The sequence below is a fragment of the Ochotona princeps genome, chromosome 15 (genome assembly GCF_030435755.1).
Source record: "Ochotona princeps isolate mOchPri1 chromosome 15, mOchPri1.hap1, whole genome shotgun sequence".
Taxonomy (NCBI): domain Eukaryota; kingdom Metazoa; phylum Chordata; class Mammalia; order Lagomorpha; family Ochotonidae; genus Ochotona; species Ochotona princeps.
Genome location: NC_080846.1, coordinates 415,687 through 443,512, shown reverse-complemented (window position 1 = coordinate 443,512; position 27,826 = coordinate 415,687). Strand labels below are relative to the sequence as shown.

Sequence of the window (27,826 nt, the reverse complement as noted above, 5' to 3'; positions counted from 1 at the left end):
TGGCAGGTTTTATCATGTGACAGTGCTTATCATGTGATAGCCAAGTGACCACTGCAGACTCCCCGTGGTCCAGTGGTACTAGAGGCAACACTAGGCCCCATCAGCACTGAAGGAGCAGGGCAGACAATCTGAGTGGCCCTCTCTGGCCCCTGACCCGCAGGTGGCTGCACACAGCCTGGCTCATTCAGTTTCTAGTGCATTAAGTTCTGTGCCACAAGGTCAGCTACTCGGAGTGAGTTCACGGTGAAGTTGGCTAGTTCCTTGCTGGCTTCCTGCAGCGGAATGTGCTGGCCGGAGCAGTGGTGTGTGTCCGCAGAGCTGTAGATGGTACCGCTGCCTTGCTGCTGCTGCACTGCCACCTCTAGCCACAGATAGCGTCGGCAGCAGGAGCCGTCCAGGTGGGTCTCTGTGGACCACTGGCAGTCCTGGAGTCCTTGTGGAGGGAAGGCTGTGCTCGTGAGCCATCTGCTGGGATGTTCCAAGTACCCTGGTATGTTCCTGGTATCCCATGTGTGCTTGCTTCATAGTGAAGTGTTGGGATTCCTGTAGGTGAGGTTACCACTGCGAGCTGTTACAGGAAGCTTGTTTCCCTGGGCTTAGGCCCTTTGATGATAGATTGATTTTCCTTTCTGTTCCTTCTGGGGAGCCCAGACACCTCCGCTGAGCGGTGTCTGTAGTTGAGATTGTAACTGGGTCTGCCGAGAGCAGCAGCCCTGCTGCGGAGCATAAAGGCTTGGTCAGGCCACAGACTTCACATGGGCTCGACTTCAGGAAATCTCATCTGCCCGGGCACCTCTCACATTGATACATTTCAGCTCAGGGTTGTGCCTCCTGTCTTCCCTCCTGTGTTTCTTCAGAATTTTTCTTGCTGCTTATTTATCCAGGGCAAAATGTGCAGAATCTAGTGTGAGGGAGGCGGCTTCCCAGCGTCTGTTGTTCGCTGTGATGCCACTAGGGGAGGTCCTAGAGCAAGCTTTCTGAGAAGCTGTAGCTGCCCTGCAGACACCTGCCCCTCTCATCCTGGGGACAGTGAGGTGGACCTGCTGCGTTAGCTGTCCTGCACACCCAGTCCTCATCTCGGGGAGGACCATGAGGCGGACCTGCTGCGGTAGCTGTCCTGCACACCCAGTCCTCATCTCGGGGAGGACCATGAGGCGGACCTTCTGCGTTAGCTGTCCTGCACACCCAGTCCTCATCTCGGGGAGGACCATGAGGCGGACCTGCTGCGGTAGCTGCCCTGCAGACACCTGCCCCTCTCATCTCGGGGACAGTGAGGTGGACCTGCTGCTGAGAATCCCTCCTGTGTGATAAGCGGCATAGTGACTTCCTCCTCCTCAGTTAATTTCAAAGACATTTAAGCTAACAAATTCTGGCTCAAATCTGTAAAGTGAGTTTCTCATAATTTGTTGCTAGATAAACACTTATTCCAAGAAGTGAAGCAATATGTCTGGAAATCAACCGACGTGTTTCTCTCTTAGATTCATGAAGAAGATGTTACTCTTAAACTTAATCCAGAATTTGAACAAAGCTATAACTCTGAACCCATGGATGTGGAATTCACGTATAACAGGTAATTGGTGCATACATTTCTTCATCCCCGGACACATCTGGGATGTGTTGACTTGTGCTTTGTGGGCTTTGGTACATTTGTGCATGCGCAGGTACAAGCTGTGGGTGTCTGTCTTCTGGCCTGTGTGCACCAAGCCGTGGCCAGCACCCGCGTCCCCCCTTGTCTCCCGCCTGCCCGTCCACCTGCACAGCCAGTGCTGCAGCTCAGCTGTCCCTTCCCCTCTGCATGGACCCCAGCTGGTATGCTGTCTCACACTCCCCTGGCCAGAGCCAGAAGCTTGACTCAGGTCCTCCACATGGGCGCAAGAACCGAATACTTTTCTCCCTCTTTTCTAGACCATTAGGCAGCTGGATCGGAAGTGGAGCAGCCAGGACACGAGCCAGCACCCACATGGGATCCCAGTGCTTCGAAGGGGAAGATTAGCCAATTGAGCCATTGACTGGCCCCATACTTTTTTTTTTTTTTTTTTAAGGTTGATTTATTTTTATTGGAAAGTCAGATATACAGAGGGGAGAAGAGACAGAGAGGAAGACCTTCCATCCAATGATTCACTCCCCAAGTGGCTGCAATGGCCAGAGCTGAGCCAATCTAAAGTCAGGAGCCAGGAACCAGGAACTTCTTCCAGGTCTGCCACACGAGCGCAGGGTCCCAAGGCTTTGGGCCATCCTCGACTGCTTTCCCCACTGGATGAGAAGTGGAGCACCTGGGCTTAGATCTGGTGCACATTTGGGATCCCGGCACTTGCAAGATGAGGACTTGAGCCACTAGGCTATTGTGCCAGGCCCCATATTTTTCTTTAAAAAGCAGTTTGTGTGTACTCACACAGACACAACATTCTTCAGTTTTAATTCTTTTGAACTTTATAAAAGCAGTTTTGCTGTGTGTGTAGGGGTTTTCCTTTTTCACTCCACATGTCACCAGATTTCTCCAGGATGTTCTATAACTGGCTCCTTTCTTTATACCACATCGCTGGCTCTTGTGTGACATCGTACCACGTCTCTTTTCCTGTTGATGGGATATTTGTTCTTCTGTGCTGTGTTTTGCTGTTGGGAGTAAGCAGCCTTGCGGATAGCTGTTTCTGTGCGAGAGCCCATTGGCTTGTGTCCTCCCAGGAGCCCATTTCTGTGGAATTCCTTGATTTGTGGCAGTCTGGGAGCTGTGTGGTAGAGAACGCTATGAGAGCTGTGTGGTCTGGGTTTGATTTCTCTGGTCACAGGGAAAGTGACAGTGCTCATGTGCCAGGAGCTGCGGAGGTCTCATCTGTGAATAGCCATCTTTTGCCCTCTTTGGTTGAATGATGTTTATGGTGTACAGACTTGGCTGTACTCTGCTGGCCTGTTCTTTGATGTGCATATTTTCCGGGTTGGTTACTTGTTTTATAGCTTTCTCTAAAATATTTCTTAACAAACAGTTTTTCATGTGGTCATGTGTGTTTTGTTTCTGTTTGTGATTTTCTTGTCTTGTGTAAGAGATAATGCTGTTTGGGAACTGTGACGGGCACGTGGATTGACGAGAGATGTTCTTGTTTTTTTGTTTTTTGTTTTTTTTTTTTAAAGATTTTATTATTATTGGAAAGCCGGATATACAGAGAGGAGGAGAGACAGAGAGGAAGATCTTCCATCCGATGATTCACTCCCCAAGTGAGCCGCAACAGGCCGGTGCGCGCCAATCCGATGCCGGGAACCTGGAACCTCTTCCAGGTCTCCCACACGGGTGCAGGGTCCCAAAGCTTCGGGCCGTCCTCAACTGCTTTCCCAGGCCACAAGCAGGGAGCTGGATGGGAAGTGGAGCAGCCGGGATTAGAACCGGCGCCCATATGGGATCCCGGGGCTTTCAAGGCGAGGACTTTAGCCGCTAGGCCATGCCGCCGGGCCTGAGAGATGTTCTTATTAAAGTGGCTGTGAAAGAGTGGAGGGCAGGGTGCAGAGCCCTCTGAGGCCACTGAGGGGACCCTGTTGTCTGAGATGAGATGTGCCAGAGCTAGAGCAGACCCTAGTGATTAGCTCTGAGTTCCAGGTGCGAGGCCACCAATGGAGAGAGAGAGAGAGAATGAGAATGTGTGTTTGCGTAGGTGGGCTTGGCCCAGGCTGGGTGTGTGTGTGTGTGTGTGTAGGTGGGTTTAGCCCAGGCTGGGTGTGTGTGTGTAGGTGGGTTTAGCCCAGGCTGGGTGTGTGTGTGTGTGTGTGTGTGTGTGTGTGTGTGTGTGTGTAGGTGGGCTTAGCCCAGGTGCGGCCGGGGGGTTATGTGTGTAGGTGGGTAGGTTTGTTTTCAGTCAGTGGATGGGTTTATGTTGGTGTATGGTTCAGGAGGCCTCTGGTCCAAGGTGAGTTGGACATCTAGGGAGACCAGAATGTGGCTCATGTGGTGCCAGGAGCCAGGGGGGCGGCTGTGCTCAGCCTGGCTTTCACAACCAACCCTCTTAGAGAAGGACCTTCTGGAAGTTGGTTCCAGTGTAGATCTAGCCACTGAGCCATCGCGCTGGGCCTGAAGATTCATTGATTTTATTAAAGGAATAGAGTTTTTAAAGAGAAGGAGACAAAGAAAGGTACTTTATCCACTGGTTCACTCTCCAAATGACTGCAGCAGCTGGGCGGGGCCGGGCTGAGGTCTGAGCCAGGAGCCTCACCGAGTCTCCCCGAGCACTCCCGAGTCTCCTTTCTGGCTTCAGGATGGAAAGCCAGCCTTGCGTGCCTGCAGTGTGCTGCCCGTGCCGATTTGCTGTGATGGTGTTATTCCGTGTGCACACACGGCAGGTGCTGAGTGTCCCCTCCTCTCCAGTGTCTGGGGGGAGTGGGTGTGGATCCAGTGTTTCTCTTCCTTACATGTTTGGTGGGACTCAACCCTGAGGTCCTTGGCTCCCAAGTTTTCTTTTGGAAAAATTGTGAAAAAAAAAATAAAAAGATGCCATTTGTTGACCAAATCTGCCACCCCTCAGGTTACAGGTGTCCTCAGTAAGCTTCAGTGTTGTTCTTTAAGGGGTCTGTGCATTTTTTTTTTTAATGTATTGATTTTTATTACAAAGTCAGATATACAGAGAGGAGGAGAGACAGAGAGGAAGATCTTCTGTCTGATGATTCACTCCCCAAGTGAGCCGCAACGGCCGGTGCTGTGCCGATCCGGAGCCGGGAACCAGGAACCTCTTCCGGGTCTCCCACGCAGGTGCAGGGTCCCAAAGCTTTGGGCCGTCCTCGACTGCTTTCCCAGGCCACAAGCAGGGAGCTGGATGGGAAGTGGAGCTGCCGGAATTAGAACTGGCGCCCATACGGGATCCCGGCGCGTTCAAGGTGAGGACTTTCACCACTAGGTTACTGCGCTGGGCCCGGGTCTGTGCATTTCATCCAGGTTGTCTTCCTGTGTTCTGTTCTTGACAACAATGCCTTGGTAAGCCATGGCGACGTGTGCTTCTTGTTTCTGGTAACACGGTCATCTCTCCCTTTGCTCAGCCAGCTGGTGCCTGCTCGACTTCCCCCTGCTTGGAGCTCGCCAGTGCTTTCTGCTTCAGTGTCAGCTCTGTCCTGCTGACTTGCTGCTTGAGCTGCTGACTGCTGGGTGACTTGCTGTTGAAGAAAGCATCCCTCTAGTGCGGAGAGGCGTGCCCTGGCACAGTGACCAGAGGCACAGTGCGCCCGGGTCGGAGGGGGCATCTCTCCTCCCAGGGAGGACGCAGGTCCTCCGCCCGCCCCAGGCTCAGTGCTGTCACTAGGACACACCCCTCCCGCCTGCTCTGCTTTGTTCTCAAGGGGTTTCCCTTTGTGTCTTTGTGTTTTAATTGAAATGGCTTTGGTGTGCTACCTTTGTCAATCTCTGTTTTCTGTTAACCCAGTTCTGGGCTGTTCAGGTTCTGTTGTAAGATGTCACTGCTAAATATTTATCCACTAACTTTGCAGCATTTCTGCAGGTCATCATTTTATCCTTCAACCCACTGATTTGATGAATTTTATCTGGATGACTTTGTAGCAACCCCCCTTGTACCTGATGTGAATACTTGCTTGTGATTCAGTGACTTACTGCCTTAGAATGTTTCTGGAATGTTCTGGCTCATACTGTCTCGTGCTACTCAGTGGCTGTTGGGAGGTGGTCTGTGCCCACATTGCGCGTGGTTGTGTCTCGGCCCTGTTTCTGGAGTCATTGTCATCTAAGAGCTTTCGTCCTCCCTCTGTCTTGGAGAAGCTGGAGTCGGTCCAGCGGCCATTGCATGAGGGTGTAGAGTCTGCAGGACAGGCTGCGAGTCCGCTCTCAGGGGTGTTCCTGTCTAAGTGATTTGCATTAAGCTGGCTTATTCTTGGTAGGGAGGTTCTTTCCTGGGAGTGGAGCTCCCTGTAGCCCAGGTGACTGTGGGAAACGGCAGCAAGAGGAGAGAACCAGGAGTGGCCCAGAGGCTCCATGTCCGGCAGCCCCTCAGCTCTGGACCAACATGGGGATACCCAAGAGAGGCCTCCGAGAAGTCTTGTGCACACACTGGGATTCTGCCTGCAAGTGAGCGGTAGGTCCTGGTGGCAACCTCGGAGCATGCGCCATGCGCCCCGCTGGCCCCCGAGTCTGCATCTGGCTCCAGCCCCAGGAGGCCCCTGGGGCTCAGCTCTGTGCCCTTTCATGCTGCAGCCCAGGTCCTCTTCTTCAGTGGTCTTGTTTTCTTAGAGGTGGACTTACGCTGCCCCCGGCTCAGCTCTCTGTTGTCAGTTTCTAAAAAGACCCTTACCAGTCCAGTGACCTTCCCGCTTGTTCATTTGGTTGTTGGAGTAGCAGTGTTGTCATCAGAGTCCGTGCTGTCCTCACACCAAATGCAAGTTCGCCTTGTGGGTTCCTGGGGAGCAATGAGGGGACAGTACTCTCTGGGGCAACTGACAAAGTTTATTTCTCGGGTTAGTTCTCACACTCTTAGTAAAACAGTAGTTTAGACACAACTCAGAATTAGGTCATGTCTGGGAACAGAGTTCAAGGAGGCTACCAAGACGACCTGGTCAAAGCATTATTGAAATAAGGAATAGGTGAGGAGTATGGTCTGTCCTTGGTGACCAGACAGAGCACACATGTCCACCTGTCATCAAGGAGAGCGTGAAAGCCCATCCAAGGACCCACAGGGGGCAAGAGCGCACTCGGGGTGAGAGGCCCTCTGCTTGCACTTTGCTGGAGCCTCTTCTCAACAGGATCCCACAGGCCTCCGCTGTCTCAGCTACATCCTGTTGGAAATATTCTGACACCAAGGGTGTTCCTTCTGAAGAGTTGGGAGGACTCCTGGGTCCTCCATGTTCTGTGGAGACGTGTAGTTCACGTGTCTTGGCAAACACGTTTCCAGACCTCCACATGGTCTGGCTGCAAGCTGGAGGAGTCTGCTGCCCAAGCAGTGGAAATAGGGCAAGGTCTTGCTGCTCACTGTACCACATGGCACAGAAAAGCCCCGCACTGTCACCAGCCATTGGCCTTCATCTGTCATCACGGGGCCCATCCCCTGATGGCCAGGTCACCATGGAGAACACAGCTCCCAGGACGACATGGCAGTGAAACTCAGGCTGTAGCATCTGGATACACAGTTTGTGTCGGCTGTGTCGGCCATAGTGGCTCTAACTCACAGTGTTTCTCCTTGTCTCTGGCAGGACCACAAGCAGACGATGTCACTTTGCACTGGAGCAAGTCACCCACTTGGGTGTCAAAGGTATTGTTTGTGAGGACGGCAGTGCTGAGTCTTCCTGCAGAGTGACTATAACCTGTGTTCAAATAGTCTTCTGTCACATGTTAGAGGGAAACCGTGTGATATTCACATGTTTTTTAATGAAGCTTCCATCTCTTAACATTTTTTTGTTTGTTTTAAAACCAGAGTAACAGAGAGAAAAAGATCTTCCATCTTCTGGTTTGCTTCCCAGGCGGCCATGATGGCTGGAGGTGGGCTGGGTCTCCCATGTGGGTGCTTGGGCCCAGGCACTTGTGCTCCATCTGTTGCTTCCCAGATGCATTGGCAGGGAGCCAGACCAGAAGTGGAGCAGCTGGGACTCAAACCAGGACCCTCAGGGGGTGCTTGTGTCGCAGGCAGTAGCCTAACTCATTGTGCCACATGCCAGCCCATTGGTTTTCTCTGGAAACTCTGGAGCGTTGTACATGAGTATTTGAGAGCCGAGTTGCTCTGCCTTCCCCGTGTGCTGGGGACAGTGCAGTGGAGCTGTGGCAGCACTCGAAGAGGGGTCCCAGGAGGCACACACTGAAGGACGTTAGGGGAGCGCAGCAGGGGCCGTGCCTGCCCGCACTGGCCTGAGTTGTGCCCTAACATCTGCCCTTGCCCTCTGCTTGCTTTCCAAGTTTTATTTCCAGAAGAAGTCATTTTACAGTCTCCCCAAGTGGCAGTGAGTTGGAACCTCACACAGGATGCCCGAAACGACGGAGAGTCTGCCTCCAAGGTAAGGCTCTGCTGCCGTGGCCTCTGACATGTGAGCAGATGGCACTGGGAGCGAATTTCTAGAAAGCTCTGTGCTAGCTGATGGGCGTGCCCTGAGGACTCTAGTGCACAAGTCACCCCAAACGTGATCAAAGTGAGACTCGAGTGCTCCTAGACAGGCAGTTGTGTAGGAGCTGGACATGACTGCAGTGCCTTAAGTGGAGCAAAGCGAGGTACTCCTGAAAACCCAGACAGACAGGTGTGTGTGCTCATGCATGCAAGACAAAGTCTGGAAGGAGCAAAACACAGACTGCTAATATTTGCAATCTTGGTGAGTGTTGCAGGGTATTTGTATAATAAATGTGTTTTCTTTTTGATGATGTTTACATAGTTGGTTCTGTATGCCCATGTGGCCCACTGGTTAGTGTGGGGAGTGTTGAGGTATGGGGGAAGTAGATGAGACAATTGCTTCCAATTTTTTTCTTCCTGTATCTGGGGAAGGGGAGAGAGAAGGGGAGAGGACAGCTCCCAGAGCCTAACCACATCAGTACCCGGACGAGGGAAAGTCACCGATGTCATCCTAGGACAGCCCGTATGGAGTGTATTCCAAGGGCACTCCTAAAGTGGTTTCCATAGTTCTGTGATGTTGATTTTGTTGCTCCAGTGTTGAGGAAATGATTCCAAGGTCCACAGGCTGACATAGTCCATCCTAGAGTCTCCACTCGCCCAGACACTTGGATGGGAGAGTTGTCCAATTTGTTCTGCCCTCCATGGTTCTAGATGTCCTCTGCAAGCCTCAGTGAACTGTCATGTTGCCCATGCGATTGTGGCTATGCTGTCGCTTCACAGGCTTCAGCAACCAAGGAGACCCAGTTCTGACACATGCACTCCACGGTCAGACCTCAGATGCTGTGGTTTTCTCCTTGGTTGGAGTTCTGAGTCCAGGGGTCCAGTTGGGTGGGTCCCCAAAGAAACCTCACCAGAGGTAACCCCAGACCTGACTCAGGTATGTGCCAGCCAGTGCGGGGTCTGGCTCATTCCATCACCCACATCAGCCGACACTCTCTGGTGGCTGTAGTCACCTGGTCAGTTCTGTCCCCAGCCCCATCTCATAGGCAAACCAGTGGATGCTGAGGCCCAGCCCATCGCTGCCCATGCACTCAGCCCTCATGCACATCAGCGGGAGTTGCCGCTCGTCAGAGCAGCCCTCAGACAAGCCCTCATCTGGCTTGTCCCCAGACCTGGTTCCTGTGTATGCTCATGTTTACAGCCGACTGGCCCAGTCTATCTTGCATCCCATTCAGGTATGGGGGAAAGTAGTTGAGACAATTGCTCATAGGACAGTTGGACATAGGAGCCTAGCTTAGCCTGACCAACCCCACTGTCCAGCCACACGCATGCGAGCAGTACCACCGTCTGTCCAGCCGGGCCCACCCACAACTCTGGATCTCATGCTCACCAGTGGGAGCTGTAGCCCATCTGAGGGGCACCCGCAGTATCTCTACTAGGCCCTCTCTGGCCTGGATCTTGCACTTCCCAGGTTGTTCTGTGGTCTCACCTGACAGGATTTGTCTCAGTCCTAGGACCGACCTAGCAAAGCCCAACCAGCCTGCTCTTACTCTGGCTTGTGGATGTACCAATGGATATAGTCACTTAACCCAACCCGGCTCTCCCCCAAGCAGCTCACGTGCAGGATTATAGCCCTGGCCAGCCTTGCCAGCCCCCAGTCCTGGCCCTAATGTGAACTGGCTGCACCCCATCCTGGTTCTCACATCTACCAGTGGATGTTACAGACTTGCCCAGCCTGGCCTGCCTCCAGACCTGAGCCACATGTATGCTGGCGGGTATTGTAACCTGGCCTGGTTCAGGCTACTCCCAGCCTGGTTCTTGTGCTCACCTACAGGGACTACGTCCTGACAGAGGAGCCCAAGCTCCTCTATTAGGTCACCTCCCAGTCACAGTTTTCAGGTATATTGGTGGGTTCTTGGCCTAGCCTAACTTGGCCCACCTCCTGTCCTAGCAGGTACAACAGAGTTGCCTGACGAGCCTACACCCATTCCAGCTGTGCCACAGCCCAGCCCTGCCTGGCATGCTTCCAGACCAAACTTGTGTGGTCATCAGGTGCCAAGACCTAGCTCAGCCTGTCCTGCACCAATTCTGGCTCTTGCGAGCACTTTCAGGTGCTGGAACCTCGCCCAATCTGGCACACTCCAGACCCAGCCCACACCCATGCCAAGGGATGCTGCAGTCTTGTCTAGCCCATTTAGCTGCCCCATTCCACCTCACACTCAATAGTGGGAACTGCATCCCAGCTGGGATGTCCCCTTAGCTCCCCTACTAGACATGTTCCCAGCCACAGATCTTGCATATGCCAGTAGTTGCTCTGACCCAGCCCATCATAACCCATCACCCAGTTGGGCTCTGCCACTTGATGCTGCAGCCTGGCCTGACCTGGCTTACCCCCAGTCCCACCTTTTGCTGGTGGGTGCTGCAGGCTAGACCTGCCCAGCCTGCCCCTATCCCTGGCTTTCATGAAGACTGGTAAGTGTGATAGCCTAGCTTGGCTCAGCATGGGCCACACCCCATCCTGGCTTCTGCACATGCTGGTGTGTGACAGTTTGGCCCTGTCCTGCCCGGTCTGTTCCCCCAGAGCCAGCCCACATGTTTGCTGACAGGTAAAGCAGCCCTGCCTGGCCTGACCAACACCCAGCCCTGACTCAGAGGCTCACCAGTGGGAGCAACAGCCCACCAGGAAAGTTCCCCAAGTTCCCCCACCAGGCCCACTCCAAGACACAGATCAAACATTTGGCAGCAGCTGTTAGACTCTTCCTTGGCAGTCTGCTACCAGTGTCAGCCTTTGTGCTGGTTGATGTTGTGACCTGGTCCATCCCAAACCCAATTCTTGGGTGCACCTGTGGGTGTTGCAACCTGGACCCAGCCCAGCCTGTTCCCAACCCCAGTACCCAGGAGTGTTGGTGAGTTCCATGATTATGCCTAGCTCAGCGTGTCACCACTCCCAGCCCTCTAGCAAACCAGCTGGGATGGCAGTCCCATGGAGTGAGCCCACAGTTCCCCCACAGAATGTTTCCAGACCCAGTTCTCACATGCTGATTAGTGTCAGCCCAGCTTGGTGTCCATCCTGCCCTGACACAGCAGGTGCTGGGGTTGAGCCCTGCCAGGCAGGCCCCCCAGCCAAGGCTTTTGTGTGCACCAGAAGACGGTGGTTGATACCAGCAAGCTCAGGTCTCCCGTGTGGGCGGGTGAAGTCCTCCAGTTTCCCTCCTACAAATCACCCAGTCTCCACTCCTCATTTACCTGCAAATGCAAAGCCCGTCGGTGGACGTCCCCAAAAGTCACTCCTCACTTGTCACATCCTCCCTCAGCAGTCCCCCTCCCACACAGCCCTAGACCCCTTGACCTGAGCATGTTCACCAAAGTGGACATCCCCAAGCCCAGTCCTCTGCTAGTGTGTTGTGCCTTCTTGGGCCCTGCCCACCGGCTCGAGGCCTATGCATGCCTGGGCACAGGTCCCCAGACCCTGTTTGCCAGCATGCCAGCATCTGCTCTCCACACATGTTAAAAAAAGAAACTATGCAGGCACACTGGTGTAGTACACAGCTTTGGCATTAACCGGGCCCAGGTTGCCTGCCAGCTGTTGGCTGCTTTTCTCCCAGCGGTGGAACACTTGCCCAGGTCCAGTGCAACCCAGGCAGGTGCCTGCAGCTGGGGAGGGTACTTTTTGTTTCTGCTTGCCATGCAGTCACTTGTGAACAACGAAGGCCTGTTATATTCCACGTGCTGCTGAGGGCTCTCGTACTTTGGTGGACTGTTGGTTCTGTTTTTTATTAGCAGCACGTTCAGTGAGTATTGTGGTTCCAGCAGTGAGGAGAGCCATCTGTGCCGTGGTGGAGCTTACGGCCTCATTCTGCTTCCAGGATTTGTCTCTTTTTCATTTTATAGCGACAGAGAGAAAGGGAGCTTCCATCTGCTGCTTGTCCCCCCAGACGCCACAGCAGGCAGGCCTGCCCCGGGGGTGTCAGCATCCTTTCCGGCTGTCTCCCAGAGTGCCCTGGACTAGGCAGTGGATCGAAAGCACAGACGTCTGGACTCTCACGAGCCACTGCTGCATGTCTAGGCGGCGACCTGATGGCTTTTACTGAATCCATTTGTTTGGGAGGGAAATGGAATTAAGAAATAAGTCAGGCCCACGGCAATGGCTCAATAGGCGAATCTTCCCCTTCCATTCCATATGGGCACCAGTTTGTGTCTCAGCTTCCCCGCTTCCCATCCAGCTCCCTGCTTATAGCCTGGGAAAGCAACAGAGGATGGTCCAAAGCTTTGGGCCCTACGCCCACAAGGGAGACCCAGAAGAGGCCCCTAGCTCCTCACTTCAGACGAGCTTAGTTCCTGACAGTGTGAACACTGGGCAGTGAACCAGCAGGTAGAAGTTCTTCGTGTCTGTCTCTCCTCTCTGTAAATCTGCCTTCCCAATAAAAATAAATAAAATTTTTTTTAAAGATTTATTCATTTTATTACAGCCAGATATACACAGAGGAGGAGAGACAGAGAGGAAGATCTTCCGTCCGATGATTCACTCCCCAAGTGAGCCGCAACGGGCCGATGCGCTCCGATCCGAAGCCAGGAACCTGGAACCTCTTCCAGGTCTCCCACGCGGGTGCAGTGTCCCAAAGCATTGGGCCGTCCTCAACTGCTTTCCCAGGCCACAAGCAGGGAGCTGGATGGGAAGTGGAGCTGCCGGGATTAGAACCGGCGCCCATATGGGATCCCGGGGCTTTCAAGGCGAGGACTTTAGCCGCTAGACCACGCCACCAGGCCCAAATAAATAAAATTTTAAAAGGCGGGGGGGTGGGGCGCTGTAAGGTGAAGGAAGGAGACTCCCATCAGCATGCCACAGCCAGGGATTTGAAAAAGTGTATCTGGTACAAGAAAGTTGACATCTGTCTCCGCGATTGTTCCATAATATGTATTTCCCAGACCCTCTCTTAGGAATGGATTTCAGTTTTTTGCACCAAATCAAAAGTTTTTTAAAGATTTATTTATTTTTATTACAAAGTCAGATATACAGAGAGGAGGAGAGACAGAGAGGAAGATCTTCCGTCCGATGATTCACTCCCCAAGTGAGCTGCAACGGCCGGTGCTGCGCTGATCCGATGCCGGGAACCAGGAACCTCTTCCGGGTCTACCATGCAGGTTGCAGAGTCCCAAGGCTTTGGACCGTCCTCGACTGCTTTCCCAGGCCACAAGCAGGGAGCTGGATGGGAAGTGGAGCCGCCGGGATTAGAACCGGCGCCCATATGGAACCCCGGCGCGTTCAAAGCAAGGACTTTCACCACTAGGCCACACTGCCGGGCCCCACCAAATCAAATTTTAATTCCACTTTCCACAAACCGTTGGACTTGAAATGTGCATTCAGAGTCGTGAACGACTGTTTTTTTGTAATAGAATCAGCTGGTTGGTCCAGGATAAAGTGTTGAACCATGACAGAACCAAGCCTGCAGGCCCTCGAGGCCTCTCTGTCCCCTGTGGACAGCAGCCTGTGAGGACAGGGCTCCCCATGCCCGCTCAGGAGACTGGACAGGGCAGTGCCTGGCCAGAGGCCACAAGAACCTGTAGTGTCACATAACCCTACTTGTTCTGCCTTCCTTGTCACAAAATGTTTTTTAGATTCAGGTATTCAGTTTTTATGTTACTATTGCAAAGTTTTAAGCTCTATCTAAATATTACCATTGCATGTTATTAACCTGGAGGCTTTTTTTAAAGATTCATTGATTTTTATCAGTCAGATATACAGAGAAGAGGAGAGAGAGGAAGATCTTCCGTGTGATTCACTCCCCAAGCAGCTGCAAAGGCTGAAGCTGAGCCAACCCGAAGCCAGGAGCCAGGAGCTTCTTCCGGGTCTCCCAAATGGGTGCACGGTCCCAAGGCTTTGGGCCGTCCTCTGTTGCTTTCCCAGGACACAGGCAGAGGGAGCTAGATGGAAAGTGGGGTTTCTGGGATCAGTATGTGTGCCCATATGAGATCCTGGCATGTGCAAGGCGAGGACTTTAGCCACTAGGCTACTGCGCTGGGCCCTGAGCTGGAGTTTTTGAAAGGGAATTAGGAAGCATGGACTTTCTCTGCAGCTTTCTGTCAGGCACTTGTGTGTCCGAGTGTGTGTGCTCTGATTGTAAACAGACCAGTGGAAGCGCAGGACTCTGGCTTTTAACCATGTTTCTGCACGATGATTTCCAGAAGAGAAACTCTGACAAGGACCAAACGAAAGCTGCTGCAGCAGAGAGGACTGTCGGTGCCGCGGAGCCGCCGGGGGCTGCCGAGACAGGCAGCGGGGGTACGTACCCAGGAGGGCCTCGGGGCCTGGGCCCTGCAGGAAAGGGAAGAGGACGCTGAAGGGCGGGACCGGCCTGTCCTGTGGACACTTGAGAGAGGCTTTGGAGCGTGGGTTCTGTGAGAGGGACCAGGACACTAAGGGGCATGTGGCGCTGTGTGTGGGTGGTGGCCTGCAGAGCTGGTCGTGGCCCGAGCCTGAGGCGGGCTTCCTGACCTCGCACTGAATCTGCTTTAAATACAGTCAGTGAAACCGAGAATCCCAAAGCAAAAGACAAGGAGTTTTTTAACCCAGTGCTCAATGAGAATCAGAAGTTGGCAGTTCGAAGAATTCTGAGTGGGGACTGCCGCCCACTCCCATATATTCTTTTTGGACCCCCTGGCACTGGGAAGACGGTGACGATCATCGAGGCTGTGTTGCAGGTGAGGATGGTGCCCACTGCTGTGCTGTGCCCTGTCCTCACAGGCGGGGCACACTGGATGAGGAAGCAGAGAGCTTGGGAATGTCAGGCAGGATTGCCTGGGTGGGGGTGGTGTATTTAAAAACTCAGAAGTTTAGAAACAAATGGTTCATTTACACAACAGTGTGCAGTCCGTAGTCTGAAGTTGCAGTCACATAGTGAAATTTTGCTGCGCTGAACTTGCCTTAGAGAAGTCGAAGCCCCCATTCTGCTAACGTTTCTGGAGCCTGCATGTATATTACAAACAAATCACAAAATGTTCCTGGTCCTCTGTCTCTCAGGACGGGGTCAGCGGCACACGCTGCGTGCAGGCTCGGGCTAGGGCATCCGCCTCGGCCCCTTGGTACCTTGCAAGGTGTTTAGGCTCTGACGCGTGGAGGACTTTGCTCCCACCTCCTGTGGCCTGAGGAGACAGGAGCCACAGTGAGCTGTGAGCACCTGCCTGTGTCCTGAGTGGGCTGTGGCCTCAGACCTTGTGGCTGTGACCCAGTGTCTCTTGTGTCCCTGACGAAGGTCCATCATGCCTTGGCGGACAGTCGGATTCTGGTGTGCGCCCCCTCCAACAGTGCCGCTGACTTGGTGTGCTTGCGCTTGCATGAGAGCAAGGTATTGCGGCCGGCAGCCATGGTCAGGGTGAACGCCACCTGCAGGTTTGAGGAGGTGAGTGGGGGCAAGGTAAGGTCACGCGGAGTCATGTCTGGGAAGCTGCCCAGCGCTGTTAACTCACTGTGCAGTGTTTTAGTGTTCATTATTTATTGATAGCAGAAAGAGAGTCTTACTCACTCTGCAGATCCAAGCAGTCTGGATTGGCCCAGGCTGAAGCCAGAGCCCAGAACTCAGCCTGGGTCTCCCCAGAGGGCACCAGGACCCGAGTACTTGAGGCAGAGTGCTTGCTGCCCTAGGCCTGTGTCAGTGGGAAGCTAGAGTCGGGAACAGACATTCCAGTATCCTGAGTCATGTCTTCCCTGCTGAGCCATACAACAGCCCTAATGGCAGGATTTTATTCCTGAATATTTTGTTGTATTCTTATATTTGATCCATGAGCTATTAGTCCTGTTGTGAGCACTTGTTGCTTTATTAAATTGTTATGTTCCTCTTTTATTGCTGTCCAGATGTGTGGTTCCTTTTTGGTTTCATTTACTCATTTGATTTTAAGAATCCTGATAAGAAAGTTAAAAGTTTTTGATCTGTTTTAGGTTGAAAATCACTGGGAAAAATATAAATGAAACCCAGAAAACACATCAAGTTATTTTGGGGGCAGGCTGTGTGGGGTGCGCTGTGGGCACAGGCTGGGTGTTCTTGGGAAGGTGCAGTGTTTTCATTTGAGGGAACGGCCTTCAGTTGGCACTGAGTCCCGGCTGAGCAGCAGCCGCGGGGCGGCAGCATGTCAATTCTGTCCAGCTGGGGTCCATGCATCATGCTTGGAGAGATAAAGTGACCCTCCTCCTGCCGCAGACCGTCATCGACGCCATCAGACCGTACTGCAAGGATGGCGAGGACATCTGGAAGGCCTCGCGCTTCCGCATCATCATCACCACCTGCAGCAGCGCTGGCCTCTTCTACCAGATCGGCGTGAGGTGAGCACGTCGGCCCGGCTCCACCACGGGCCCAGTGGAGAAAGGAGTGCTGGCTGGGCGCAAGCCGCTAGGTTTACCGGCCGGGGGAGCTTCCCGGGGTGCTGTGCTGCCCCACTCTGCCAGGTCAGCCCCGTCCACAATGGCGTTCCCAAGAGCTGACCAGCCTCAAGTGTCCCAGCTGGAGCGGCCCAGTAGGGGTCATGGGAGTCCTGGGGCAGCTTGAGCAGATGGGAACAGGGTCCCATGGTACAAAGAGTTGGCATGGAGTAAACACAAGGCCATTGGGAGAGGGTGGGGTGGCTTGTCGCACAGGCTGTTTGAGCTGAGACGACATGGTGTTGGGGCTAGAGCTCAAGATACAAACCCAGGATGGTGACCAGGAACAAACAGGAATGTATAGGGCCCTCCCTTGCTGGGCGCTGGGGCCTGTGGACTGTGTTGGAGACTCCAGCTGCCCCCCTGCCCACACTGGGGACTGAGGACACACGGGCTTCACCAGTGTGGAATGAGGTGCCGCAGAATACAGAGCATCTTGTTACAGAGCTTCAGGAAGTCATTGCTGATGCATGTTTGTTGTCAGAGAACTGCTGCGAACCCTGGCATTTCAGCAGGAACGCAGTGAGGCTGCAGCAGTATTGTCTCAGCGTTCCTGACCCAAGCCCACGGTGCTTCTCCGTGGAGCAGCCCAAGCACACCGGTTCAGCCCACGGGGCTCAGGGGGTACAGTTCATCTTCTCTAGGAGAGGAGAGCTTGGGCTCGGCAGGCAGGCAGAGGCCCAGGGCATGTCCTGCCTGCACAGCCTGGGAGCCATGGACGTACTCTCTCCCCAGGTGGTTTCCTCGGACCTCCAGGGAGGCATTGGCCCCATACTGTCTGTTGCTCTCAGGGCCTTGGCAGGCCAGGCAGTGCCCCAATAGAGCAGGTGGTGAGGAGGAAGAGAGCAGATGGGAAAACAGCCTCCATCTGTGGCCCAGCCCGGCCTGTGCCCATGGCTGCACCTGACATAGAGGAGCAGGGGCACAAAGAGAAACCACGTGCCGGTGGTCACACACTGGGCAGTGCACTGCCACGTGGAGTTGCACATGGACCCCCAGTGCAGTGCCCAGACCATCCTCACCCCTGTTGTCTTCAAACTGTTTTTAAGGGAAGCATTTCTAAAGTCTTTTGAGAGTGAGCTCTCCTGTCTGCCAACTCACTGAATGCCTGCAGTGGCCAGGACAGCTGGAGCTGGGGGCTCCCTGGGAATGGCATCAGTGCAGCCAGCTGAGTGTCGCCACTGCCTCCCGAACTCCACGTGGCAGGGAGCTGGCGTCAGGTGTCATACGGGCCACCACAGTGTAAGACATGAATGCTCCACCACAAGGCCAGGGCCGCGCACACACATGCACAACTGCTCAGTGAAGTTTGTGGAAAATACAATTAAAATATGCACACCTATAGGCTCTTCAAAATTCACGGGGAGTCGTGTTGTGAAACATCTGCACACAGCAGCCCTGCTGAGCTCCGGTGCCGAGCCGATCGGCTCTGCAGGACTGTCAGGCCCCAACTGTGAGAATCTGACAGAGCCACCACCTACGTCATCTCTCCCCTAGAGTTGGACATTTCACCCACGTCTTTGTGGACGAAGCCGGACAGGCCAGTGAGCCAGAATGCCTCATCCCCTTGGGGCTGGTCTCCGACGTCAGTGGCCAGGTGAGGCCCATGTGTGTGCTGTCTGCGTCTGACCCTGCTTACCTGCATTGCAGCTGCAGCTTCACAGGGTTCAGGTGCGGTAGGAGGAGCAGTGCTGTTTCCCAGCCAGGGACCAGGAGGACATAGACACCTTTTCGGGACTCACTGGCTGGACACAGAGATATTGGGCAGTGGGGCACAGCGGTGTAGTCACCAGCTGGGGGTCCAATGCTCTGCAAGCTCCCACATGTCCCCGGGGGTAGACAGGACAGCACAAGCTCCAGACTTAACCTTTCTGTCCCTCAGCTGGTTCCCAGGCCCCTGCTGCTCCCCCGTGGTCTCTGACAGTGACAGGCACTGTTGGTGGGTGGCCACAGTCTGTGAGGCTGCCAGCTCCCTGGGTCAGCACACCCTGTGAGGCACAGAGTTCAGGGGAGTGGATAGAGGCAGTTCTTTGGCGCCTGTGGCTGTGGAGACAATTGGTCATCTTGGCTGCTCTGTGGCCTCCCCGTGAACAGGAGAGAGGGAGGAAGGCCAGGGGAGGGGCCTCTGTAAGAGCCAGGCGTGATAGGAACTTCTGTAAGGCAGGACATATGGTTGGGGCTCCACTAGCTTAGAAAGGTTGGGAAGAGAAAGCCAGGCGGTGGACCGAGACAGGTGGGGGCGCGTAGGGAAGCGCGTGGAGTGTGCTCTGGGAAGGAGCTTGTGTCTTAGCACCATGTGGTTCTTCCTGCATCCCCATGGCCTCTGCCAGGGGACCATCCTTTGGCCCCCACAGTTCCAGCACCAGTTCTCTGTGATCCCAGCCTCTCCTCACTCCAGCAGCCAGAGTAACCACAGGGCCCTGACCCTGAACTGATAGACGCCTAGTGCATATTCCTCTTCCATGGTGTGTGTGTGTCTGCAGCACACTCCCCTCCCATGGTGTGTGTGTGTGTCTGCAGCACACTCCCCTCTCATGGTGTGTGTGTGTGTGTGTGTGCAGCACACTCCCCTCCCATGGTGTGTGTGTGTGTCTGTCTGTCTGTCTGTAGCACACTCCCCTCCCCTTCCATGGTGTGTGTGTGTGTCACTATGTCCCTCACTTCTGGGTTGCCCTCTTTGAGTACAGATTGTGCTTGCCGGGGATCCCATGCAGCTTGGCCCGGTCATCAAGTCGCGGCTGGCCATGGCCTATGGGCTAAACGTGTCCATGTTGGAGAGGCTGATGGCGCGGCCAGCATACCTGAGGGACGAGAATGCCTTTGGTGCTTGTGGTGCCTACAACCCCCTGCTGGTAAGTGCTGCACACATGGCTGACAGACGCGAGGAACGCCTCCTTCCCTCATTCCCTGGCTCTGTCCCTGGGCATAGGCTCTGTTGCCCAGAGAAGCTGGGGCAGGGGTCTTCCAGTAGTGGCAACAGGGTCCCCTTCCGATGCAGCCCTGGGGCACTCGGTCTGTGTGAGAGTCCTTTGGGGAATCTGCAGCTTGGGCCCTGCTCACGGCAGCCAGGAACTTGCTCGGGGCTGCTGGCGGTCAGGCTCCAGCTGTCTGAGAGTTCGCTGGATCACTGTGTCCATGTTGGAATGCAGCAGGTCACCTCCATGTGTTCTCAAGAGAAAGCCAGGGCCAGTGATATGGTACAGTGGGTCAGGTCATCTGCAGTGCCAGCATCCCATATGGGTACTGGTTCTAGTCTCAGCTGCTGCTCTTCAAAAAATAGATTTTTATTTAAAAGACAGATTTTACGTATGAGAGACAGAAACAGAAATATTCCATCTGCTGGTTTGCTCCCCAAATGCCACAACAGCCAGAGGTGAGCCGATCCAGAGCCAGTAGCCAGGAGCTTCTGGTCTCCCATGTAGATGCAGAGATCCAAGGACGTGGGCTGTCCTCTCTGCCTTCATCCCCAGTAGCAGGGAGTTGGGTGGGAAGTAAAGCAGCTGTGACGTAAACAGGCGCCCATATGAGATGCTGACACCAGCAGGCAGAGGATCGCCTGCATACCACTGTGCCAGCCACTTGGCTTCTGATCCAGCTTCCCCCCAGTGCACCTGGGAAAGCAGTAGCAAATGACCCAAGTCTTTGGGTCTTGCAGCGACGTGGGAGCCTGGCTCAGCCCCTGCCACTGAGCCAGCAAATGCAAGATCTCCTCTCTTTGTAACTCCTTCAAACAAATATTAACATTGAAAGAAGAGAAAGTTGCCAGAGAGGCTGGCAGACCGTCTCCCCGTGGTCTTGTGGTTGTGCGAGGTCTCACAACCTCAGATGAGGTCCTGAGATGAGACGCTGCCCGCAGCAACATGGCTCTGTGGAGACAGCCGCGTGGCTGCGCTCCTGAGCTCGATCTGCAGCACCTGCTGGTCAGTGTCACAGGAGACAGCGTGGGTTGGGACTGGTGACGGGCAGGTCCTCTGCCGGGACAGTAGAACCTTCACTTCTCCGAAGGACCCAGCAGGGGCAGTGGAGTCAGGTCTGTGTGGAGGAGTGATGGTCTGCTGGTGAGGAGGGCCGCCCCCAGAAAGGAGCTGCACGGTCCAAAGGCAGGCCTGAGGGGCCTGAGCGCTCTTCCAGCAGCTGGGAAGGACAGCTGACTGCCCTGGTGGACTGTGCCCTTCCCCCGCAGCACAGCAGGCCTTAGGGACAGTCGGCCCCTTTCCCCTTGCATCGCCTGCACCCACCCCAGTGAGGCTGACTTGCCATGCAAGGCAGGCTCTGGGCTTGGCATCTCGGGCTGAGCATGTTCCGACTGGTGAGTTAAAGCTTGTGTCCTGAGTTGAAGCCATGGGGCCAGGAGGCAGCCTTGTGACATACAAGCACAGCTGCCACCTGTAACCCAGGCATTCTGTGTGAGACTGGCCGTGTCCCAGCCGGGAGCCTGTTGATGACCTGGGAAAGCCCCAGAGGATGGCCCACGTGTCGGGCCCCAACCTTACACGTGCGAGACCCTGGTGAAGCTCCTTACACAGCCCTAATGGGAGAACCAGCAGATCTGTGTCTCTGCCTCTCCGTGTAACTGACTTTTTTTTTTTTAAGATTTATTCATTTTATTACAGCCAGATATACACAGAGGAGGAGAGACAGAGAGGAAGATCTTCCATCCGATGATTCACTCCCCAAGTGAGCCGCAACGGGCCGATGCGCTCCGATCCGAAGCCGGGAACCCGGAACCTCTCCCGGGTCTCCCACGCGGGTGCAGTGTCCCAATGCATTGGGCCGTCCTCAACTGCTTTCCCAGGCCACAAGCAGGGAGCTGGACGGGAAGTGGAGCTGCCGGGACCAGAACCGGCGTCCATATGGGATCCTGGGGCTTTCAAGGCGAGGACTTTAGCCGCTAGGCCACGCCGCCGGGCCCCGTGTAACTGACTTTCAAGTAAATAAGTTAAGACTTTAATGAAGAAGTCCTGGGCCAGGAGCAGCTCAGGAAGAGCTGCAGAGTGAGTGTCCCAGCTGTGGCCTCGCCCCGTGCGGTCGTCATGGCCACCAGCCTGGCAGGGTCCTTGGCCTTGTGTGGATGCTGCAGCTGCAAGCCTTGGACCCACAGTGGGAGCTGTGCCTGCCTCCGGCCTGCCTTGTGAGAGACCCAGGCCAGGGGCAGGAGGCCCTTTCTTGTTTGTGAAGGTAGAGGCACCAGGGTACTGGCTGGGATGGCGGGGGAGGCAGACCCCACCCCCACCCCCTGCAGGCCCTGTTCTGTGACCTCGTCCCCTCTCCCCACAGGTGACAAAGCTGGTGAAGAACTACAGGTCCCACTCAGCCCTGCTGGCCCTGCCCTCCCGGCTCTTCTACCACAAGGAGCTCGAGGTCTGTGCAGACCCCAAGGTCGTGACCTCTCTGCTGGGCTGGGAGAAGCTGCCTAAAAAAGGCTTCCCACTTGTCTTCCACGGGGTGAGGGTAAGTGTGGACACAGCTGCTCAGGGCACGTGGGCTGTTGGGCAGGGGCACGTGGCGGGCTTCGCCCATGAGCCTGGCATGGGGCAATTCTGGCGCTAGGCTTTGACGGGGCAGGAAAGGGAAGGCAGTGAGGAGGGGCCTTTGCTGCTGGAGTCCCAGCACTGACCCGAGTATGCCCCAGGATGAGACAGACACTGTGTGCTCCCAGGCTGTGAGAGCTCGGAGCATCCAGGGCCTGGGCAAGGCCAGAGGAGTGGACAGGACCCAGAGTAGGGAAGGGATAGCCCAGAGCAGTGGCGCTGTGGCCACTGGCCTTAGCCTGGATCCGGGAGGAGAGGGGCTCAGCAGCCCGGAACTCAGGTGCTCAGTTGAGAATTGGGTTGCTACAGTTAAAGGTCAAATTTTGCATCAACCCCTGAAAGAATTAGGGCTGTGCCTAAGGTGCAGGAAAGCTGTGTCAGGGGCACCCCACCCCAGAGCTGATAGAGCTCCACCTACAAGCCTGTCCTGATTCCTTCTCATTGAGTTCCTCAGGAAAACCTGTCTGGGTCTTTGAGAGTGGATGGACTTACCCCTAGCCTTGGGGGTGAGGGGCTTCTGAGAGCAGCAGGCAGAGGGGTCCTCACAGTTCCCGCCCACTGTCTTGCCAGCTTCATCCCTCCTTGGAAGCTTCCATGAGTGTCAGAAAAGCAAAGTGGGTGGGCATTCCACATCAGGGTGCCTGGGTATAGGTCCCTGTTGCAGTGCAGACCTTGGTACACAGCACACGGGGTTCCTGCCGCCCCCAGGGAGACCAGATTGCAATGCAGTCCTGCTCTGGCCTTGTGGCCCATCCCCGGCTGTTACGGTACCCGAAGGGGGAACCCTGCTGTTGGCACTTGTTGTCTCACTCTGACTCTCTGGATTGTGGTCTCCTCTGAACACCTGGATCCAGCTCTGTGCCTGAAACTTTTATCATTTTAAGAAGAAACTAGAAATTGTGATGGAGAGAATCCCTTGACTGTTAGAAATCAGCCCGGGGAGCCATGAAGAGATTTATGGGACAAAGTGAGTGTGTGACGCAGGATGGGAGCTCAAGGACACGCGTGCATGTGGGACGCACCCTGGGGAGGCTCGCTGAGCCTGGCAGGGCTCTGCTCTGTGTGGTCCATGTAGGGTGAGCCTCGGGGCACCCCAGTGAGAAAAGTGCAAGCCTCACCTCAAAACTGTGCTTAAAAGAAAATTTATTTGAAAAATTGTTAGGGAGAGAGACAGAGAAAGACTTATATCCGGTGAATGCATTGAATGACTCCCTAAAAGGCGCAGCAGCCAGGGCAGGGCCGGCCGCCAGCGAGGAGCTGAGAGTCCCATGCAGTATCTCCCCTGGAAGGCAGGGCCCCAGCTTGGGCCATCCTCACTGCCCTCCCAGGACTTGAGCTGGGAGCAGCTGGGACTTGAACCGGTGTCCACACATGTTAGTGTCATGTCCCACTGTACCACAGCACAAATACAAAACTTGTCTCTAAGTAGGTTGTACTTGGAGCTGCTCTGCTGTGTGTACTGAGGCTCTTGGATGGTGTCAGCCTTAAAGGCTGATCTGTGACGTCACTGCTGCCACCTCACTGTTCCTGGGCCGATGCTTCCTTGCCTCTTGCTGTCCCAGATCTTACTCGGAGAGCAGTTGGAGAGCTAACCAGCCCTGTGGCACCCAGTTCTGCCCGCCAGCTCTTCCTTGCTCTGCTGCTGGAGTGTTTGTTATTCACTTGATGCTCTTTTATCAGGTTAGATACCTCCTGCTCTAAATTTCCATCCTGGGCCGGTGCATAACCTAGCAGCTAAAGTCCCTGTCTTGCAAGCACTGGAACCCCATGTGAGTGCCAGTTCATATCCTGGCTGCCCCACTTCCCATCCAGCTCCCTGCTTGTGGCCTGGGAAAGCAGAGGAGGACAGCCCAGAGCCTTGAGACCCTGCACCCACATGGGAGACCCAGAAGAGGCCCCTGGCTCCTGCCTTCAGATCAGCTCAGCTTTGGTTGTTGTGACCGCTTGGGGAGTGAATCAGCGGATGGAATATCTGCCTCTCTATCTCTTCTTCTCTCTGTAAATCTGCCTTTCCAATAAAAAACAAATAAATCTTCAAAAAAATTTTTTCAACCCATTGTCTTTAAAGTTTCTTAAGTCATTTACTATAAATCTAAAATGATCAATTATAGATGGTTTAGCAATTTAGAAAAAAAATCCTGAAAGTCAGTCAATTCCGGAATAGCCATTTTTGTTGTGGCAGAATGAAAGTCTTCCTGGGATGCATTCCTAGCTGTGAAGCTGGTACATTAAGTGTCTTCATCACTTGAAACCTAGCCCCAAAACTTTGTCATCTTGTCAGGCTCTTAGCAGCGCGCAGTCTCGTCTGCCCTCCACGTTTCTCTGAACTGCAGTGGCAGCATCGGCCATCGGCGCGCCCCTCAGACCGGCTGCTCTGTCTCTGCCCAGCTCCCTTCTGATGGCACAAGTCAACACTTGGAGGAGACTTCTCTCCTGTCTCTCTCTACCTTTCAAACAAAATGGAGAACTCTCAGAGCTGGCGCAGTGGCATAGCAGACTAATCCTATACCTGTGGCATTGGCATCTCATCCCATAGGGGTGCAGGTTCAAGTCCTGGCTGCTCCATTTGTCCTTGGGCCCCTATACCCACTTGGGAGGCCAGAAGAAGCTCCTGGCCCTTGGCATTGGATTGACTCAGCTCTGACCACTGCAGTCATTTGGGAAATGAACCAGCAAATAGAAGAAACCCCACCATCTCTCCTTTTTCTGTTGAATCTGCCTTTCAAATAAAAATACTGAATTGAATTGAATTTGCTTGCTTTTTACCCCACTGTATGGGTGCACATTTTGCTGTGGGCACTCAGATTGCAGGCATTGGTTTTTCTGACTGCTGTCGTGGAGCAGTGGGCTGTTCTTCTGACTGTTCTGACTGTGTGCTGTTGTGGAGCAGTGGGCTGTTCTTCTGACTGTTCTGACTGTGCTGTCGTGGAGCAGTGGGCTGTTCTTCTGACTGTTCTGACTCTGCTGTCGTGGAGCAGTGGGCTGTTCTTCTGACTGTTCTGACTGTGCTGGCGTGGAGCAGTGGGCTGTTCTGACTGCTGGCGTGGAGCAGTGGGCTTTTCTTCTGACTGTTCTGACTGTGCTGGCATGGAGCAGTGGGCTGTTCTTCTGACTGTTCTGACTGTGCTGGCATGGAGCAGTGGGCTGTTCTTCTGACTGTTCTGACTGTGCTGGCATGGAGCAGTGGGCTGTTCTTCTGACTGTTCTGACTGTGCTGGCATGGAGCAGTGGGCTGTTTTGACTGTTGTTCTGACTGCGCTGTCATGTCAAGTCCTCTTTCTCTTTACCTTTTTCTTTATCAGAGAGGCAGAGATTGAGCAGCTGTCCACAGGTTCTCCTCCCAGATGTCCACAACAGCCAAGGCAGGGCCATGCCAGAGCCATGAATTACATCCAAGTCTGCTCTAAAAGGAGCTGGGAACTGCAACCAAGCATCTGAGTGGGTCCTGCAGCCTGCCTGGTCTACACCAGCAGGAAGCTCAGAGCAAGATGCTGTGACAGATTAACCAGGACATAAACCAGTGCTGTGATGGGAAGATGGGATTAACCAGGACATAAGCCAGTGCTGTGATGGGGAGGTGGGATTAACCAGGACGTAAACCAGTGCTGTGAAGGGGAGGTGGGATTAACCAGGACGTAAACCAGTGCTGTGATGGGGAGGTGGGATTAACCAGGACGTAAACCAGTGCTGTGATGGGGAGGTGGGTACTTACTGGTGTTTTAGCTGCTAAGCCTGAGACCCATTGTAGTACATCAAGTTTTAATTTGATCTAATTTATCTATTTAGTTGTTGCTTGTGTTTTTAGCATCATATCCCCCCAAAATTAATTCCCCAATGTCCTTGCTAAGTTTTGTTTATCTCTGCAAAGTGGTTTTTTTTTTTTGTCTAGCTTCATTTTAAAATGTTTATTTTCGTTGACTTGAAAGTACATCAGGGGCAGGTCACTCCATCTGCTCAGCAAACACCTGCCAACTTTCAGGGCTGGGCCAGGTGCAACTCCACCCAGGGCTCCTACATGGGGTCTGAGTCCCAGGTACTTGAGCCGCTGTTCGTGGCCTCCAGGGTGCATGGACTCACTGCTGTACTGGGATAGGGGCTTGGGTGTCCCAGCCAGCAGCATGGCCCGCTGCATGCCACAGTACAGCACCTGCCCCAGCTTCGCGTACGTGTGGCTCCCTGTGTACTCAGCCGCAGACCATCCTCACTCACTCCTGGGCTCCATGTGTGGGCTCCATCTTGGCTCTCCCCAGTGTACCCCAGTGGAGTCTGTGGTCCAGGTTGGAAATGCTCTTCAGATAGGCACAAGGCCTTGGGTCAGGATGCCTGCACCCACACCAGATGTCTGGGTTTGATTCCCAGATTCGATTCATGACTACAGCTTCTTGGCAGCACAGACCCTAAGAGGTAGTGGTGCTGGTTCCAGTGATGTGTGGGAGCCCAGAGGGCACCGGAGGAAGGAGGTAGCATGCAAGGCTGGATGGCTCGGTCTGATCCCTCCCTCCCTTCTCTGTGTGTGTCTTAATGCTGGAAGGTCACCTGTTCCCCAGGAGGATACAGTTATTGAGATGCAGCCACAAGGCAGCTCAGAGAAGACCTGTGACTATAGGGGAGTGGATGGGGGTGTCTGGGGGAAGGTGGGGACCCCCAGCCCTCAGCAGGGCCTTGTGCGGCCCCTGGACATGGATTATTGCAGCTGGCTCTCAGCAGGCCCCTGGACTCTGACCATGCCGGTGCGGCCAGCCAGCCTCTGTGTGTGGTATGCCTTCCCCAACATGGGTGTGGCTGCCATGACGGCTGCCATGACAGCTGCCCTGGGTCTGCAGAGGCCCTGCTGAGCATCAGTGTGTAAACAAGGCTTTCTCTTCTGACTGACCAGGGCAGTGAGGCGCGGGAAGGAAGAAGCCCCTCGTGGTTCAACCCGGCTGAGGCTGTCCAGGTCATGCGCTACTGCCTCCTCCTGGCCCGCAGCGTCACAAGCCCCGTGTCAGCCAGCGACATTGGTGTCATCACGCCCTACCGCAAACAGGTATGGGGTCAAGATGAAGGGCTGCATTGGAAGGACTCTGTGCGCAAGAGCTCCCCCACTGCAGCGCATGGCCTGTCGGAGCAGCTGTGCAAAGGCCTGTGCACAGAGCCCAGCACCCTGTCCCAAGGAGGCACACTTGGTGTGTGAGGGCAGTGCACCTGGATGCAGGCGCTGTTCCAGGAATATTCTCCGAATACTGGGATGGGGCAGTGGGGTCTGAGGGGTTTACACAAATGCACCCCAGAAAGAAGCCCCCACAGCACAGTTGCAGGTGGATGGTGCAGGTATTCACCATGGCAGTGCCCCCTTGCTGAGAAGCAGAGCCAGTTTCCCTGTTGGTGAAGTGCTGTACCTCCCTGTGGTAAGAGCCTATGCCCGAGGAACACGCCTGGCCACCCTTGACTGGCAGGCATGGGAGCCATTGGCTGCACACCCTGAACATGCAGAGACATGGTTGGCTGCTGACTGTTAAATTATCTTCTCATATTCTCCCCCAACCAGGGGACTAACCTTACCATCTCCGTTGGTACTCTTTCTGATTTTTAAATTTTTGATGCTATTTACATAATAGAGAAGGGTACATGTCCGTGAGGAACATTAAGGTGGGGATGGTCAGGGCCTGGGGGAAGATAAGGGGACAACTGCTTCCAATTTTCCTTTTCTCCTTTTTCTCCTGTATCTGGTGCAGAGGTAGGAAAGAAGGGAGGGGGAGGGGGACGCGCCAGCTGCCAGCCGACATCAGCACCCAGAGGTGGGGATGGCCACTTGATGTCATCTTAGAAACCCCATGTAGAGAAGAACGTTTCAGAGGTATTGCTTGATTTGGGTAGTTCTGAGACACTGCTGGTTTTCA

The 27,826-nt window shown here is 54.4% G+C and overlaps 1 protein-coding gene across 4 annotated transcripts in view; it reads left to right on the top strand.

Annotated features, from left to right (window-relative positions):
* MOV10L1 (Mov10 like RISC complex RNA helicase 1) overlaps nucleotides 1-27,826 on the top strand; it is a 60,183-nt gene that overhangs the window by 26,345 nt on the left and 6,012 nt on the right. For 2 of the 4 annotated variants that reach the window (XM_058673810.1, XM_058673809.1), the window contains exons 13-23: nucleotides 1,479-1,570; nucleotides 7,165-7,223; nucleotides 7,862-7,959; nucleotides 14,190-14,286; nucleotides 14,527-14,705; nucleotides 15,257-15,403; nucleotides 16,199-16,320; nucleotides 17,914-18,013; nucleotides 19,104-19,268; nucleotides 21,694-21,867; nucleotides 26,824-26,973. In XM_058673810.1, the coding sequence (XP_058529793.1) occupies nucleotides 1,479-1,570; nucleotides 7,165-7,223; nucleotides 7,862-7,959; nucleotides 14,190-14,286; nucleotides 14,527-14,705; nucleotides 15,257-15,403; nucleotides 16,199-16,320; nucleotides 17,914-18,013; nucleotides 19,104-19,268; nucleotides 21,694-21,867; nucleotides 26,824-26,973 (1,383 nt within the window). The remainder of the gene's footprint in view (nucleotides 1-1,478; nucleotides 1,571-7,164; nucleotides 7,224-7,861; nucleotides 7,960-14,189; nucleotides 14,287-14,526; nucleotides 14,706-15,256; nucleotides 15,404-16,198; nucleotides 16,321-17,913; nucleotides 18,014-19,103; nucleotides 19,269-21,693; nucleotides 21,868-26,823; nucleotides 26,974-27,826) is intronic. The other 2 variants (XM_058673812.1, XM_058673811.1) reach the window with 1 other exon arrangement.